This window comes from Salmo trutta, chromosome 18 (genome assembly GCF_901001165.1).
Source record: "Salmo trutta chromosome 18, fSalTru1.1, whole genome shotgun sequence".
NCBI classification, from domain to species: Eukaryota; Metazoa; Chordata; class Actinopteri; order Salmoniformes; family Salmonidae; genus Salmo; species Salmo trutta.
The window spans coordinates 58146077-58167327 of NC_042974.1; the positions used below are offsets into that span (position 1 = coordinate 58146077).

A 21251-nucleotide genomic window follows, 5' to 3' on the forward strand; every position below is an offset into this window, starting at 1 on the left:
ACTGTCTGTTACACACTGACACTCACCCTCCCATACTCTCTGTTACACACATGACACTCACCCCCCATACTGTCTGTTACACACACTGACACTCACCCTCCCATACTGTCTGTTACACACACTGACACTCACCCTCCCATACTGTCTGTACACACACTGACACTCACCCTCCCATACTGTCTGTTACACACACTGACACTCACCCTCCCATACTGTCTGTTACACACACTGACACTCACCTTCCCATACTGTCTGTTACACACACTAACACTCACCCTCCCATACTGTCTGTTACACACACTGACACCACCCTCCCATACTGTCTGTTACACACACTAACACTCACCTCCCATACTGTCTGTTACACACATGACATCACCTCATACTGTCTGTTACACACACTGACACTCCACCCTCCCATACTGTCTGTTACACACACTGACACTCACCCTCCCATACTGTCTGTTACACACACACTGACACTCACCCTCCCATACTGTCTGTTACACACACTGACACCCACCCTCCCATACTGTCTGTTACAGACACTGACACTCACCCTCCCATACTGTCTGTTACACACACTAACACTCACCCTCCCATACTGTCTGTTACACACACTGACACTCACCTTCCCATACTGTCTGTTACACACTGACACTCACCCTCCCAATGTCTGTTACACACACTGACACTCACCCTCCCATACTGTCTGTTACACACACTAACACCCACCTCCATACTGTCTGTTACACACACTGACACCCACCCTCCCATACTGTCTGTTACACACACTGACACTCACCCTCCCATACTGTCTGTTACACACATAACACTCACCCTCCCACACTGTCTGTTACACACACTGACACTCACCCTCCCATACTGTCTGTTACAACACTGACACTCACCCTCCCATACTGTTGTTACACACACTGACACTCACCCTCCCATACTGTCTGTTACAGACACTGACACTCACCCTCCCATACTGTCTGTTACACACACTGACACTCACCTCCCATACGGTCTGTTAAACACACTGACACTACCCTCCATACTGTCTGTTACACACACTGACACTCACCCTCCCATACTGTCTGTTACACACACTGACACTCACCCTCCCATACTGTCTGTTACACAACTGACACTCACCCTCCCATACTGTCTGTTACAGACACTGACACTCACCCTCCATACTGTCTGTTACACACAACACTCACCCTCCCATACTGTCTGTTACACACACTAACACTCACCCTCCCATACTGTCTGTTACACACACTGACACTCACCCTCCCATACTGTCTGTTACACACACTGACACTCACCCCCCATACTGTCTGTTACACACTGACACTCACCCTCCCATACTGTCTGTTACACACACTGACACTCACCCTCCCATACTGTCTGTTACACACACACACTGACACTCACCCTCCCATACTGTCTGTTACACACACTGACACTCACCCTCCCATACTGTCTGTTACACACACTGACACTCACCTTCCCATACTGTCTGTTACACACACTGATACTCACCCTCCCATACTGTCTGTTACACACACACTGACACTCACCCTCCCATACTGTCTGTTACACATACTAACACTCACCCTCCCATACTGTCTGTTACACACACTAACACTCACCCTCCCATACTGTCTGTTACACACACTGACACTCACCCCCCATACTGTCTGTTACACACATGACACTCACCCTCCCATACTGTCTGTTACACACACTGACACTACCCTCCCATACTGTCTGTTACACAACACTGACACTCACCCTCCCCATACTGTCTGTTACACACACTGACACTCACCTCCCATACTGTCTGTTACACACACTGACACTCACCCTCCCATACTGTCTGTTACCACACACTGACACTTCACCCTCCCATATGTCTGTTTACCACACACTGACACTCACCCCTATTACTGTTGTTACACACACTGACCACTCACCCTCCCATACTGTCTGTTACACACACTGACACTCACCCCTCCATACTCTCTGTTACACACACTGACACTCACCCTCCCATACTGCTGTTACACACACTGACACTCACCCTCCCATACTGTCTGTACAACACACTGACACTCACCCTCCCATACTGTCTGTTACACACACTGACACTCACCCTTCCCATAATGTCTGTTACACACACTGACACTCACCTCCCATACTGTCTGTTCACAACACACTGACACTCACCCTTCCCCATACTGTCTGTTACACACACTGACACTACACCCTCCCATACTGTCTGTTACACACACTGACACTCACCCTCCCATACTGTCTGTTACACACACAACATACACCACCCCATACTGTCTGTTACACACACTGACACTCACCCTCCCATACTGTCTGTTACACACACTGACACTCACCCTCCCATACTGTCTGTTACACACTGACACTCACCTTCCCATACTGTCTGTTACACACACTGACACTCACCCTCCCATACTGTCTGTTACACACACTGACACCACCCTCCCATACTGTCTGTTACACACACTGACACTCACCCTCCCATACTGGTCTGTTACAACTAACACTCACCCTCCCATACTGTCTGTTACACACACTGACACTCACCTTCCCATACTGTCTGTTACACACACTGACACTCACCCTCCATACTGTCTGTTACACACACTGACACTCACCCTCCCATACTGTCTGTTACACACACTAACACTCACCCTCCCATACTGTCTGTTACACACACTGACACCTACCCTCCCATACTGTCTGTTACACACACTGACATACCCTCCCATACTGTCTGTTACACACACTGACACTCACCCTCCCACACTGTCTGTTACACACACTGACACTCACCCTCCCATACTGTCTGTTACACACATGACACACACCCTCCCATACTGTCTGTTACAGACATGACACTCCCTCCCATACTGTCTGTTACACACACTGACACTCACCCTCCCATACTGTCTGTTACACACACTGACACTCACCCTCCCATACTGTCTGTTACCACACTGACACTCACCCTCCCATACTGTCTGTTACACACACTGACACTCACCCTCCCATACTGTCTGTTACACACACTGACACTCACCCTCCCATACTGTCTGTTACAGACACTGACACTCACCCTCCCATACTGTCTGTTACACACACTAACACTCACCCTCCCATACTGTCTGTTACACACACTAACACTCACCCTCCCATACTGTCTGTTACACACACTGACACTCACCCTCCCATACTGTCTGTTACACACACTGACACTCACCCTCCCATACTGTCTGTTACACACACTGACACTCACCCTCCCATACTGTCTGTTACACACACACACTGACACTCACCCTCCATACTGTCTGTTACACACACACTGACACTCACCCTCCCATACTGTCTGTTACACACACTGCACCCTCCCATACTGTCTGTTACACACACTGACACTCACCTTCCCATACTGTCTGTTACACACACTGATACTCACCCTCCCATACTGTCTGTTACACACACACTGACACTCACCCTCCCATACTGTCTGTTACACATACTAACACTCACCCTCCCATACTGTCTGTTACACACACTAACACTCACCCTCCCATACTGTCTGTTACACACACTGACACTCACCCTCCCATACTGTCTGTTACACACACTGACACTCACCCTCCCATACTGTCTGTTACACACACTGACACTCACCCTCCCATACTGTCTGTTACACACACTGACACTCACCCTCCCATACTGTCTGTTACACACACTGACACTCACCCTCCCATACTGTCTGTTACACACACTGACACTCACCCTCCCATACTGTCTGTTACACACACTGACACTCACCCTCCCATACTGTCTGTTACACACACTGACACTCACCCTCCCATACTGTCTGTTACACACACTGACACTCACCCTCCCATACTGTCTGTTACACACATGACACTCACCCTCCCATACTGTCTGTTACACACACTGAACTCACCCTCCCATACTGTTGTTACACACACTAACACACACCCTCCCATACTGTCTGTTACACACACTGACACTCACCCTCCCATACTGTCTGTTACACACACTGACACTCACCCTCCCATACTGTCTGTTACACACACTGACACTCACCTTCCCATACTGTCTGTTACAGACACTGACACTCACCCCCATACTGTCTTACACACACTGACACTCACCCTCCCATACTGTCTGTTACACACACTGACACTCACCTTCCCATACTGTCTGTACACACACTGACACTCACCCTCCCATACTGTCTGTTACAAACACTGACACTCACCTCCCATACTGTCTGTTACACACACTAACACTCACCCTCCCATACTGTCTGTTACACACACTGACACCTACCCTCCCATACTGTCTGTTACACACACTGACACTCACCTCCCATACTGTCTGTTACACACACTGACACTCACCCTCCCATACTGTCTGTTACCACACACTGACACTCACCCTCCCATACTGTCTGTTACACACTGACACTCCTCCCATACTGTCTGTTACACACACTGACACTCACCCTCCCATACTGTCTGTTACAGACACTGACACTCACCCTCCCATACTGTCTGTTACACACACTAACACTCACCCTCCCATACTGTCTGTTACACACACTAACACTCACCCTCCCATACTGGTCTGTACACACACTGACCTCACCCTCCCATACTGTCTGTTACACACACTGACACTCACCCTCCCATACTGTCTGTTACACACACTGACACTCATCCTCCCATACTGTCTGTTACAGCACACACACCTGACACTTCACCCTCCCATACTGTCTGTTACACACACTGACACTCACCCTCCCATACTGTCTGTTACACACACTGACACTCACCTTCCCATACTGTCTGTTACACACACTGATACTTCACCCTCCCCATACTGTCTGTTACACACACACTGACACTCACCCTCCCATACTGTCTGTTACACATACTAACACTCCCCCTCCCATACTGTCTGTTACACACACTAACACTCACCCTCCCATACTGTCTGTACACACACTGACACACCCTCCCATACTGTCTGTTACACACCTGACACTCACCCTCCCATACTGTCTGTTACAACCCACGACACTCACCCTCCCATACTGTCTGTTACACACACTCACACTCACCCTCCATACTGTCTGTTACACACACACTGACACTCACCCTCCCATACTGTCTGTTACACACACTGACACTCACCTTCCCATACTGTCTGTTACACACACTGACACTCACCCTCCCATACTGTCTGTTACACACACTGACACTCACCCTCCCATAGCTGTCGTACACACACTGACACTCACCCTCCCATACTGTCTGTTACACACACTAACACTCACCCTTCCCATTTACTGTCTGTTACCACACACTGACACTCACCCTCCCCTACTGTCTGTTACAACACACTTACCACTCACCCTCCCATACTGTCTGTTACACACACTGACACTCACCCTCCCATTACTGTCTGTTACACACACTGACACTCACCCTCCCATTACTGTCTGTTACACACACTGACACTCACACTTCCCATACTGTCTGTTACCACACACTGACACTCACCCTCCCATACTGTCTGTTACACACACTGACACTCACCTCCCTATACTGTCTGTTACAACACACTGACACTCACCCTCCCATACTGTCTGTTACACACACTGACACTCACCCTCCCATACTGTCTGTTACACACACTGACACTCACCCCCCCATACTGTCTGTTACACACACTGACACTCACCCCTCCCATACTGTCTGTTACACACACTGACACTCACCCTCCCATACTGTCTGTTACACACACTGACACTCACCCTCCCTACTGTCTGTTACACACACTGATACTCACCCTCCCATACTGGTCTGTTACACACCACTGACACTCACCCTCCCATACTGTCTTTACACACTAACACACTCACCCTCCCTACTGTCTGTTACAACACACACTAACACTCACCCCCCATACTGTCTGTTACACACACTGACACTCACCCTCCCATACTGTCTGTTACAACACTGACACTCACCCTCCCATACTGTCTGTTCACACACTGACACTCACCCTCCCATACTGTCTGTTACACACACTGACACTCACCCTCCCATACTCTCTGTTACACACACTGACACTCACCCTCCATACTGTCTGTTACACACACTGACACTCACCCTCCCACTGTCGTTACACACACACTGACACTCACCCTCCCATACTCGTCTGTTACACACACTGAACACTCACCCTCCCATACTGTCTGTTACACACCACCTGACACTCACCCTCCCATACTGTCTGGTACACACACTGACACTCACCCTCCCATACTGTCTGTTACACACACTGACACTCACCTCCCATACTGTCTGTTTACACACACTGACACTCACCCTCCCATACTGTCTGTTACACACCCTGACACTCACCTCCCATACTGTCTGTTACACACACTAACACTCACCCTCCCATACTGTCTGTTACACACACTGACACTCACCCTCCATACTGTCTGTTTACCACACACTGAACACTCCACCCTCCCATACTGTCTGTTACACACACTGCACTCACCCTTCCCATACTGTCTGTTACACACACTGACCACTCACCCTCCCATACTGTCTGTTACACACACTGACACCTCACCCTTCCCATACTGTCTGTTACACACACTACACTCACCCTCCCATACTGTCTGTTACACACACTGACACTCACCCTCCCATACTCTGTTACACACACTAACACTCACCCTCCCATACTGCTGTGTACACACACTGACAACCTAACCCTCCCATACGTCTGTTACACACACTGACACTCACCCTCCCATACTGTCTGTTACACACACTAACACTCACCCTCCATACTGTCTGTTACACACCACTGACACTACCCTCCCATACTGTCTGTACACACACTGACACTCACCCTCCCTACTGTCTGTTACACACACTGACACTACCCTCCACACTGTCTGTTACACACTGACACTCACCCTCCCATACTGTCTGTTACACACACTGACACCTCACCCTCCCATACTGTCTGTTACCCACACTGACACTCACCCTCCCATACTGGTCTGTTACAGGACACTGACACTCACCCTCCCATCCTGTCTGTTACACACACTGACACTCACCCTCCATAATGTCTGTTACCACACACTGACACTCACCCTCCCATACGTCTGTTACCACACTGACACTCACCCTCCCATACTGTCTGTTACACACACTGACACTCACCCTCCCATACTGTCTGTTACACACACTGACACTCACCCTCCCATTACTGTCTGTTACAGACACTGACACTCACCCCTCCCTTACTGTCTGTACACACACTAACACTCACCCTCCCATACTGTCTGTTACACACACTAACACCTCACCCTCCCATACTGTCTGTTACACACACTGACACTCACCCTCCCATACTGTCTGTTACACCACCACTGACACTCACCCCCCCATACTGTCTGTTACACACACTGACACTCGACTTTTTCTTTCTGTTACCCCCCATCCCTGAACCCTCCCATACTGTCTGTTACCACACACTGACACTCACCCTCCCATACTGTCTGTTACCACACACTGACACTCACCCCCCCCTACTGTCTGTTACACACACTGACACTCACCCTCCCATACTGTCTGTTACACACACTGACACTCACCCTCCCATACTGTCTGTTACACACACACTGACACTCACCCTCCCATACTGTCTGTTACCACTACACTCACCCTCCCATACTGTCTGTTACCCACCTACTGACACTCACCCTCCCATACTGTCTGTTACACACACTAACACTCACCCTCCCATCCTGTCTGTTACCACACACTGCACATCACCCTCCCATACTGTCTGTTACACACACTGACACTCACCCTCCCATTACTGTCTGTTACACACACTGACACTCACCCTCCCCATACTGTCTGTTACACACACTGACACTCACCCTCCCATACTGTCTGTTACACACACTAACACTCACCCTCCCATACTGTCTGTTACACACACTGACACTCACCCTCCCATACTGTCTGTTACACACACTGACACTCACCCTCCCATACTGTCTGTTACACACACTGACACTCACCCTCCCATACTGTCTGTTACACACACTGACACTCACCCTCCCATACTCTCTGTTACACACACTGACACTCACCCTCCCATACTGTCTGTTACACACACTGACACTCACCCTCCCATACTGTCTGTTACACACCCACTGACACTCCACCCTCCCATACTGTCTGTACACACACTGACACTCACCTTCCCATACTGTCTGTTACACACACTGACACTCACCCTCCCATACTGTCTGTTACACACACTGACACTCACCTCCCATACTGTCTGTTACACACACTAACTAACACTCACCCCTCCCATTACTGTCTGTTACACACACTGACACTCACCCTCCCATACTGTCTGTACACACACTAACACTCACCCTCCCATACTGTCTGTTACACACACTGACACTCACCCTCCCATACTGTCTGTTACACACACTGACACTCACCCTCCCATACTGTCTGTTACACACACTGACACTCACCCTCCCATACTGTCTGTACACACACTGACACTCACCCCTCCCATACTGTCTGTTACACACACTGACACCCACCCTCCATACTTGTCTGTACAGACACTGACCCTCACCCTCCCATACTGTCTGTTACACACACTAACACTCACCCTCCCATACTGTCTGTTACACCCACTGACACTCACCTTCCCATACTGTCTGTTACACACACTGACACTCACCCTCCCATACTGTCTGTTACACACACTGACACTCACCCTCCCATACTGTCTGTTACACACACTAACACTCACCCTCCCATACTGTCTGTTTACACACACTGACACCTACCCTCCATACTGTCTGTTACACACACTGACACTCACCCTCCATACTGTCTGTTACACACACTGACACTCACCCTCCCCCTACTGTCTGTTACACACACTGACACTCACCCTCCCATACTGTCTGTTACACACACTGACACTCACCTCCCATACTGTCTGTTACACACACTGACACTCACCCTCCCATACTGTCTGTTACACACACTGACACTCACCCTCCCATACTGTCTGTTACACACACTGACACTCACCCTCCCATTACTGTCTGTACAACACACTGACACTCACCCTCCCTTACTGTCTGTTACACACACTGACACTCACCCTCCCATACTGTCTGTTACACACACTGACACTCACCCTCCCATACTGTCTGTTACACACACTGACACTCCACCTCCCATATGTACAACACTAACACTCACCCTCCCATACTGTCTGTTACACACACTACACTCACCCTCCCATACTGTCTGTTACACACACTAACACTCACCCCTCCCATACTGTCTGTTACACACACTGACACTCACCCTCCAATACTGTCTGTTACACACACTGACACTCACCCTTCCCATACTGTCTGTTACACACACTGACACTCACCCTTCCCATACTGTCTGTTACACACACTGAACACTCACCCTCCCATACTGTCGTTACACACCACACTGACCACTTCACCCTCCATACTGTCTGTTACACCCACACTGACACTCACCCTCCCCTACTTGTCTGTTACACACACTGACACTCACCCCTCCCCATACTGTCTGTTACACACACTGACACTCACCCTTCCATACTGTCTGTTACACACCACTGATACTCACCCTCCATACTGCTGTTACACACACACTGACCACTCACCCTCCCATTACTGTCTGTTACACACACTACAACTCACCCTCCCATACTGTCGTTACACACACTAACACTCCACCCTCCCATACTGTCTGTTACACACACTGACACTCACCCCTCCCATCATGTCTGTTACACACACTGACACTCACCCTCCCATACTGTCTGTTACACACACTGACACTCACCCTCCCTACTGTCTGTTACACACACTGACACTCACCCTCCCATACTGTCTGTTACACACACTGACACTCACCCTCCATACTGTCTGTTTACACACACTGACACTCACCCTCCCATACTGTCTGTTACACACACTAACACTCACCCTCCCATACTGTCTGTTACACACACTGACACTCACCCTCCCATACTGTCTGTTACACACACTGACACTCACCCTCCAATACTGTCTGTGACACACACTGACACTCACCCTCCCTACGTCTGTTTACACACACTGACACTCACCCTCCCATACTGTCTGTTACACACACTGACACTCACCCCTCCCATACTGTCTGTTACACACACTGACACTCACCCTCCCATACTGTCTGTTACACACACTGACACTCACCCTCCCCTACTGTCTGTTACACACACTGACACTCACCCTCCCATACTGTCTGTTACACACACTGACACTCACCCTTCCCACTACTGTCTGTTACACACACTGACACTCACCCTCCCATACTGTCTGTTACACACACTGACACTCACCTCCCATACTGTCTGTTACACCACTGACACTCACCCTCCCATACTGTCTGTACACACACTGACACTCACCTCCCATACTGTCTGTTCCACACACACTGACACTCACCCTCCCATACTGTCTGTTACACACATGACACCTCACCCCTCCCATACTGTCTGTTACACACACACTGACACTCACCCTCCCATACTGTCTGTTACAACACACTGACACTCACCCTTCCCATACTGTCTGTTACACACACTGACACTCACCCTCCCATACTGTCTGTTACACACACTGACACTCACCTTCCCATACTGTCTGTTACACACACTGACACTCACCCTCCCATACTGTCTGTTACACACACTGACACTCACCCTCCCATACTGTCTGTTACACACACTACACTCACCCTCCCATACTGTCTGTTACACACACTGACACTCACCCTCCCATACTGTCTGTTACACACACTGACACTCACCCTCCCATACTGTCTGTTACACACACTGACACTCACCCTCCCATACTGTCTGTTACACACACTGACACACCCTCCCATACTGTCTGTACACACATGACACTCACCTCCCATAGTCTGTTACACACACTGACACCCACCCTCCCATACTGTCTGTTACAGACACTGACACTCACCCTCCCATACTGTCTGTTACACACACTGACACTCACCCTCCCATACTGTCTGTTACACACACTGACACTCAACCCTCCCATACTGTCTGTTACACCACACTGACACTCACCCTCCCATACTGTCTGTTACACACACTGACACTCACCCTCCCATACTGTCTGTTACACACACTGACACTCACCCTCCCATACTGTCTGTTACACACACTGACACTCACCCTCCCATACTGTCTGTTACACACACTGACACTCACCCTCCCATACTGTCTGTTACACACACTGACACTCACCCTCCCATACTGTCTGTTACACACACTGACACTCACCCTCCCATACTGTCTGTTACACACACTGACACTCACCCTCCCATACTGTCTGTTACACACACACTGACACTCACCCTCCCATACTGTCTGTTACACACACTGACACTCACCTTCCCATACTGTCTGTTACACACACTGACACTCACCCTCCCATACTGTCTGTTACACACACTGACACTCACCTTCCCATACTGTCTGTTACACACACTGACACTCACCCTCCCATACGGTCTGTTACACACACTGACACTCACCCTCCCATACTGTCTGTTACACACACTGACACTCACCCTCCCATACTGTCTGTTACACACACTGACACTCACCCTCCCATACTGTCTGTTACACACACTGACACTCACCCTCCCATACTGTCTGTTACACACACTGACACTCACCCTCCCATACTGTCTGTTACACACACTGACACTCACCCTCCCATACTGTCTGTTACACACACTGACACTCACCCTCCCATACTGTCTGTTACACACACTGACACTCACCCTCCCATACTGTCTGTTACACACACACACTTACACTCACCCTCCCATACTGTATGTTACACACACTGACACTCACCCTCCCATACTGTCTGTTACACACACTGATACTCACCCTCCCATACTGTCTGTTACACACACACTGACACTCACCCTCCCATACTGTCTGTTACACACACTAACACTCACCCTCCCATACTGTCTGTTACACACACTAACACTCACCCTCCCATACTGTCTGTTACACACACTGACACTCACCCTCCCATACTGTCTGTTACACACACTGACACTCACCCTCCCATACTGTCTGTTACACACACTGACACTCACCCTCCCATACTGTCTGTTACACACACTGACACTCACCCTCCCATACTCTCTGTTACACACACTGACACTCACCCTCCCATACTGTCTGTTACACACACTGACACTCACCCTCCCATACTGTCTGTTACACACACACTGACACTCACCCTCCCATACTGTCTGTTACACACACTGACACTCACCTTCCCATACTGTCTGTTACACACACTGACACTCACCCTCCCATACTGTCTGTTACACACACTGACACTCACCTTCCCATACTGTCTGTTACACACACTAACACTCACCCTCCCATACTGTCTGTTACACACACTGACACTCACCCTCCCATACTGTCTGTTACACACACTAACACTCACCCTCCCATACTGTCTGTTACACACACTGACACTCACCCTCCCATACTGTCTGTTACACACACTGACACTCACCCTCCCATACTGTCTGTTACACACACTGACACTCACCCTCCCATACTGTCTGTTACACACACTGACACTCACCCTCCCATACTGTCTGTTACACACACTGACACCCACCCTCCCATACTGTCTGTTACAGACACTGACACTCACCCTCCCATACTGTCTGTTACACACACTGACACTCACCCTCCCATACTGTCTGTTACACACACTGACACTCACCTTCCCATACTGTCTGTTACACACACTGACACTCACCCTCCCATACTGTCTGTTACACACACTGACACTCACCCTCCCATACTGTCTGTTACACACACTAACACTCACCCTCCCATACTGTCTGTTACACACACTGACACCTACCCTCCCATACTGTCTGTTACACACACTGACACTCACCCTCCCATACTGTCTGTTACACACACTGACACTCACCCTCCCACACTGTCTGTTACACACACTGACACTCACCCTCCCATACTGTCTGTTACACACACTGACACTCACCCTCCCATACTGTCTGTTACACACACTGACACTCACCCTCCCATACTGTCTGTTACAGACACTGACACTCACCCTCCCATACTGTCTGTTACACACACTGACACTCACCCTCCCATACTGTCTGTTACACACACTGACACTCACCCTCCCATACTGTCTGTTACACACACTGACACTCACCCTCCCATACTGTCTGTTACACACACTGACACTCACCCTCCCATACTGTCTGTTACACACACACACTGACACTCACCCTCCCATACTGTCTGTTACACACACTGACACTCACCCTCCCATACTGTCTGTTACACACACTGACACTCACCTTCCCATACTGTCTGTTACACACACTGACACTCACCCTCCCATACTATCTGTTACACACACTGACACTCACCCTCCCATACTGTCTGTTACACACACTGACACTCACCTTCCCATACTGTCTGTTACACACACTGACACTCACCCTCCCATACTGTCTGTTACACACACTGACACTCACCCTCCCATACTGTCTGTTACACACACTGACACTCACCCTCCCATACTGTCTGTTACACACACTGACACTCACCCTCCCATACTGTCTGTTACACACACTGACACTCACCCTCCCATACTGTCTGTTACACACACTGACACTCACCCTCCCATACTGTCTGTTACACACACTGACACTCACCCTCCCATACTGTCTGTTACACACACTGACACTCACCTTCCCATACTGTCTGTTACACACACTGACACTCACCCTCCCATACGGTCTGTTACACACACTGACACTCACCCTCCCATACTGTCTGTTACACACACTGACACTCACCTTCCCATACTGTCTGTTACACACACTGACACTCACCCTCCCATACTGTCTGTTACACACACTTGAATCCCCCTTCAGGGGTTAGTAGATAGTACAATGGTGTATAGTGTGCTGGTCATATGCAGCGAGGGATCAGGGCTGGGCCTTTTCTCTATCTGTCATATTGGTAACATTGATGCAATACAGACAGAGAAGGTCATAGACGGGCCACTGGATAAATACTGTAGGTAGTCTTTCATTGGTTCAGTCAAAGGTGAGAATTAGATTGTGTGTGTCCATTTCCTTTGATATGACAGTCATTGTCTTATCTTGTCTCTTGGAATGGAAGAGTACTGGGTTTGAGATTTTTTTCCATGCCCATATTAGGAGGGCAATTATGATGTAAAACATGTCCGAGTCGTTTAAATGTTTGCGTTGTTGACTTCTTAAATGCTCCTTTATTGACGATGTGTGTGTCTCTCCTGTGCAGCGTTTGTCATCTATAACTTCCTGAGCCTGTGTTATGAGTACCTGGGAGGAGAGAGTGCCATCATGGCTGAAATCAGAGGAAAACCTATTCAGTGAGTCTTTTCTTCCACTCGTGTGTGTGTGTGTGTGTGTGTGTGTGTGTGTGTGTGTGTGTGTGTGTGTGTGTGTGTGTGTGTGTGTGTGTGTGTGTGGAACATCTCTCATTACCTGATGCTGTATTTAACACGGTGTTTTCCTGCGTCTCTAGGTCCAGTTGTATTTACGGTACATGCTGTCTCTGGGGGAGGAGTTACTCCATTGGGTTCCTGCGGTTCTGTAAGCAGGCCACGCTACAGTTCTGTGTGGTCAAACCCCTCATGGCCGTGGTCACAGTCATCCTACAGGCCTTTGGAAAGTACCGCGACGGAGACTTCAAGTACGACACTGTGCTTCTTCTTAAGCAATCGTAGAATATCTCATACCAACGCGTTATAATAACACGTTTAATTACCCAAAATCCACCGTGCTTCTGTGTGGATAGATGTAAATCCAGTGATACAGGTTTGTCCTAATGCTGGTTTACACTCAAATCTAATCAACAGTCATGTCCATGTCTGTCCCCCCCCCAGTGTGAACAGTGGGTACCTGTATGTGTCCATCGTCTACAACATCTCAGTCAGCCTGTCTCTCTACGCCCTCTTCCTCTTCTACTTCTCCACCCGGGACCTGCTCAGCCCCTACAGCCCCCTGCTCAAGTTCTTCATGGTCAAATCTGTCATCTTCCTCTCCTTCTGGCAGGGTGAGACACACACACACACACATACACACCAAGCATCTAATTACAGATTGACATTTTTAGGTAATTGAAGCGCTGTTGGTATTTGATTATGAATGAGGTCATTCATATCATATCCATACCCAAGTCAATATTATTATAGTACTGTAGTCATTCTTCACATACCTGTATTTGTTAATTAATCTCTGTTTATTTTCCATCAGGCATGTTGCTGGCCATCCTAGAGAAGTGTGGGGCCATCCCCAAAATCAACTCACCCGAGGTGTCAGTGGGAGAGGGAACGGTTGCCGCCGGGTACCAGAACTTCATCGTCTGCATTGAGATGTTCTTTGCCTCCCTGGCCCTGCGTCATGCCTTTACATACAGGATCTACATGGACAAGCGGCTGGACTCTCTCTCTCAGGGTAAGGAGACTGAGTTTTAGCTGTATTATTTACTGTGGCGTCGACCTACTTGATATTGGTCCAGCTCATTGGGCTGTGGCACTGTAATATTTTCACATTTTGCAGAACTTATCTTCTCTCTATAACATGATGTCTTGGTCTTCTCTTTTCACTGACTCACACTCTCTTTTCTCTCTGTTCCCTTGTCAACATACGTTTCCAAATTTGTCCTCGTCCTCTCCATACTCCTTTATTTTCCTTTATCATCTTTCATTCATCTTTGTTTTTGGGAATACCTCCTTTCCTTCGTTCTTTTTATAAACTCCTATCTGGGTTCATTGGTCATCCCTCCTCTTCCTATACTCTGGGTCATTTTGTCTTTCTTATTCTTCCTTCCATGTCATTTATTTCTCTTTCCCCATGCTGCGTTATCAAGGCCCAGTTCCTATGTATGGAGAGTCTGGTAGGTCTACCACTGAGTCTCTTCCCCAGCTTTACGCTTCTTTCTATTTCTTACAATCCTATGTTCAATGTTGTGTTCCTTTTGTCTTTCTATGAAAAGCTGCTTTCTGTCAAATCAGTGGTTGTCCTAGTTGCTGTTTTTACATTCACTGCAGCAAGCTTCCAGCAGTGATTTCTCACTGTGCTTAGGTTTTACATTATTCACAGTTACTACACAACTCCTACTTGACCTTTTTTATATTTTATCTCTTACCTGTTGTCCTTTCCTCCACCCCCCTATTCTCAGGTCGCTGTGCCCCAATGAAGAGCATCTCCAGCAGCCTGAAGGAGACGATGAACCCTGGAGACATGGTCCAGGATGCTATCCATAACTTCTCCCCGGCCTACCAGCAGTACACCCAGCAGTCCACCCTAGAACAGGGTCACTCTGCCCCGCCAGTGTCCCGCACACACAGCACCATCAGCACCCGCGACAACGAGAAGACCCTGCTGCTCAGCTCAGATGACGAGTTCTAAGTTAACACCCACCAGCCCCAGCCAATCACCTCTTTACTGACTGTTGGGGTGAGGTAGTACCTCCTGGTTTTATGGAGTATTGGCAGGGGATTTAAAGTGTGTTGTTTGGGGTTGGCATCGACCTCAATACAGGAATACAGGACCATATGACTGGTCCATTCAATATCCTCTACTACACACAATTCAGGACTTTACAGGAACTCTTCTCTTGGTAGAATATACGCTTATTGGGAACATGATGATATGGTTGAAACCATTGTCTAGAAAAACTTCAATGGTTGGTTATATAGGACTTATAGGGATTTTCTGAGAGAACTCTACTTCACTTATTAGAGAGACATTTATGGTTTGAATAAAAGTGATTTTATGGTTACAAAGTGTGTCTGCTTGCTAGTTATCATCCAATGAAGATGATGGCCCATACTACATTTATATTAAAGTACTTTGGCCATGGATGGCATTTTATTTGTCGTTTTGGTTGAAAATGTTCAGTTTTAAGACCATTCTCCGTGGTGACAATTTTTAAAGTTGATTTTAAAGGGATGGTGTGGGGGAGTGGTTTAGGGGAGAACCAGCTATATGGACTGGAGTATGGGACAGGGACAGATGAGAGAGGGGGAAGGGAGGGATAATGGTTGGTTTGACAGCACTTGATCAGATTCTAGATGAAGAGAACTGCTCCGGTGTTTAGTGGCTGTAGCATGCAGACCAGCAGGGTGAGGGCAGACGAACAGTGCGATAGTCTGGATTATACTGTTGTAATTGGGCCATTATTTGTATGGTGAGGATTAGGCCTTCATCCAGCGAGGCTCACTCTGTCACCAGACCTCTGCTGGCCTCTAATGTAGGTTAAAGTCATCTAGGGTAAACACCTTAGTGAAACCGATCTGTGTGATCAGACAACGCAAGAATATAGTTAAATGTTATGCTACATGGTTATAATGTAGGACATTTTTATATACTTACAATTCCAATTAGACAGACATTGCACAATTTCAGGCAAATAAAGTGTAACTCGATACAAATATTCAGCTTTGTAATGAAGTGTGGGTCAGTTTTAGACTCACTTTTAGTGTCGTATACATGTTTTCATTACATAGAAGTGAATGTTCAGTGCTTACAGAGAAAATATATTGCTTTATCCATAGTTTAGATTTTAGTTCATTGTAGACAGTAGGGGCGCAACTTTGGTTTTAAACGTGGGGGGGACATATATATATTTTTTTCAGTCAGATAAACACTCCAAACAGCCTACCCGACCGCTCAGAGACGTCCGCATGGTCCTAAAGCACACTGTTGCCTTTTAGATTTTTTTTTATCACATACCAATGATAAAACGGGGGGACAAATGCAATTTCAGAATATGGGGGGAGATGTCTCCCTGTCCCCAGTAAAAGTTGTGCCCCTGGTAGTGAGTAATACGGGACTGGCTGCCATTATACAGTAAAGACATGTTGAGTCCCTGCTGCTCCATGCTCAATCCTGCAACCAGAGCGCAGCAGGGAGACTATTATATTTGGTCACTTGATACAGACAGACACACACACAAATCTATCAAACACAGACTGATCATGGTAACACGTTATGCTTGCAGCCTACACATTCTGTGTGCGAGAGAAAGGAATGCTGTGTCGTGGAGTGGAGTCCCAGCCTCCGTCTATCCTGACCTCTCAATTTTTGCTGTGTGTGAATGTGTGATAGCTAGGCCCAATATGCGTAGGAAAGCCAGAGTCCAGAGAGGCTATTGTCTGTTGGGTGGGTCAATATTTCCCATTAAGCAGAGGTGGAAAAAGTACTCAATTGTCAACCTTGAGTAAAGTAAATATACATTAAAAGAAAATGACTCAAGTAAAAGTGAAAGTCACCCATTAAAATAATACTTGAGTAAAAGTTTTAAAGTATTTGGTTTTAAATATACTTTATCAAAAGTAAATGTAATCGCTAAAATATACTTAAGTATCAAAAGTAAAAGTATAAATCATTTAAAATTCCTTATATTAAGCAACCCAGATGGCACAATTTTGTATTTATTTTTAATTTACGGATAGCCAGGGGCACACTCAACAGTAAGACTAATTTACAAACTAAGCATTTGTGTTTAGTGAGTCTGCCAGATCAGAGGCAGTAGGGATGACCAGGGATGTTCTCTTGATAAGTGCGTGAATTAGACAATTTTTCTCTCCTGCTAAGCATTCTAAATGGAACTAGTACTTTTGGGTGTCAGGGAAAATGTAAGGAGTAAAAAATACATTATTTTCTTTATGAATGTTGTGGAGTAAAAGTAAAAGTTGTCAAAAATATAAATAGTAAAATAAAGTACAGATACCCAAAAAAAACTACTTAAGTAGTACTTTCAAGTATTTTTACTTTACACTACTGCCATTAAGATATGGTCAGAATGTAGCATGTTAAGGAACTGCAGTAGGCCTTGAGAGGAAAGGCCAGAGAGCTCATTATGATATCTCCTGTAGCATTCAGTTGAGTTCTCTAACACGTTGAATATATTATGATGGTTTGGACTCATCCCTAAACATTTAGAGTTTCTGGTACAGAGAGAAACATACCACAAGACCATTTCATTCTCCATTTCCTATTTTTCTGATATCTTCTCTCTCTGCGCTCTCTCTCTTGATCTAGACCTAGGGTGCATTTTATTAACCAGATGTAGAAGACTTAAGATATCACTCTATAAACTCTCTTCTTTTGACTATTTTTCTGTATTATGTCATAAAGCTGCTGATATTATGCTTCTATTTTTCATCTAAATAATATTCAGAGAAAAAAATATTAAGCCAAGAGAAAATAAAGATATTTAGATTTGTTTTTAAGGAGTCTTGTCATTATTATGCTATTTCATATTAAAAAGTATTTTTAGAACTTGGTTGTCTCTTAGATGTCTTATGATCTTATGATAAATATAGCTCCAAATCACAAGTGAAACAGTGGGAAATCTCATAGGGAGACATATCTGCTTTTCTCTTCTGAAAGGAAATGTTACATGAACATTATATCTGCTTTTCTCTTCTGAAAGGAAATGTTACATGAACATTATATCTGCTTTTCTCTTCTGAAAGGAAATGTTACATGAACATTATATCTGCTTTTCTCTTCTGAAAGGAAATGTTACATGAACATTATATCTGCTTTTCTCTTCTGAAAGGAAATGTTACATGAACATTATATCTGCTATTCTCTTCTGAAAGTACATTTTACATGAACATTTACCATTGCTTATTTTAACCTCCCTAGTCAACAGTAGTTGTAGTTCCCTAAAGAAAACCGCTCCCTGCTGTTGTACATACACTATGGTTTCATTCTTCTCCTTTCTGCTTCCCTCTCATACATTATGAAACCTGCCCGTGGGGAAGAACTGGCAAAAACAGCGTGATCAACAACTACATGATCAGCTGTGTGACATGGTCAGCCATTACAATTTAACAGTGGTCATAATTGATAGTTTACCAACACCGGTACTGAGTCATGACTGACTTAAGGTATTGGATTTATATTACTTTTTTGAAGTAATCAATGTGCTTTGCATTGTAAGGGGTGAAAGGGGACTCACCTCACCCTCTCTACCAGTGGAGCATTACATTTACATTTTAGTCATTTAGCAGACGCTCTTATCCAGAGCGACTTACAGTATGCATACATTTAATTTCATACATTTTTTTTCTGTACTGGCCCCCCGTGGGAATCGAATCCACAACCCTGGCATTGCAAACACCATGCTCTACCAACTGCGCTACAGGGAAGTTCCTTGGCGTCCACATCACCAACAAACTAGCATGGTCAAAGCACACCAAGACAGTCATGAAGAGGGCACGACAAAACCTATTCCCCCTCAGGAGACTGAAAAGATTTGGCATGGGTCCTCAGATCCTCAAAAGGTTCTACAGCTGCACCATCGAGAGCATCCTGACGGGTTGCATCACTGCCTGGTATGCAATTGCTCGGCCTCTGACCGCAAGGCCCTACAGAGGGTAGTGCGTACGGCCCAGTAAATCACTGGGGCCAAGCTTCCTGCCATCCAGGACCTCTATACCAGGTGGTGTCAGAGGAAGGCCCTAAAAATGGTCAAAGACTCCAGCCACCCTAGTCATAGACTGTTCTCTCTGCTACCGCACGGCAAGTGGTACCGGAGCACCAAGTCTTGGTCCAAGAGGCTTCTAAACAGCTTCTACCCCCATGCCATAGGACTCCTGAACATCTAATCAAATGGCTACCCAGACTATTCGCATTGCCCCCCCACACACTTCTACACTGCTGCCACTCTTATCTATGCAGTCACTTTAATAACTCTTCCTACACGTACATATTACCTTAACAAACCGGTGCCCCTGCACACAGACTCTGTACCAGTACCCCCTGTACATAGCCTCACTATTTATATTTACTACTGCTCTTTAATTATTTGTTACTTTTATTAAAGAAACATTTTTATAGATATTTTCTTAAAACTGCATTGTT

At 46.9% G+C, this 21251-nt stretch overlaps 1 protein-coding gene across 2 annotated transcripts in view; it reads left to right on the top strand.

Moving 5' to 3' along the window:
• tmem184ba (transmembrane protein 184ba) overlaps nucleotides 1-18610 on the top strand; it is a 31098-nt gene extending 12488 nt beyond the window's left edge. Inside the window, exons 4-9 of one of the 2 annotated variants that reach the window (XM_029699216.1) lie at nucleotides 14647-14737; nucleotides 14893-15060; nucleotides 15254-15423; nucleotides 15624-15824; nucleotides 16240-16266; nucleotides 16552-18610. In XM_029699216.1, coding sequence (XP_029555076.1) covers nucleotides 14647-14737; nucleotides 14893-15060; nucleotides 15254-15423; nucleotides 15624-15824; nucleotides 16240-16266; nucleotides 16552-16781 — 887 coding nt within the window. In that variant the 3' untranslated portion in view covers nucleotides 16782-18610. The remainder of the gene's footprint in view (nucleotides 1-14646; nucleotides 14738-14892; nucleotides 15061-15253; nucleotides 15424-15623; nucleotides 15825-16239; nucleotides 16267-16551) is intronic. The other variant, XM_029699218.1, reaches the window with a different exon arrangement.
• Nucleotides 18611-21251: the final 2641 nt, after the last annotated feature.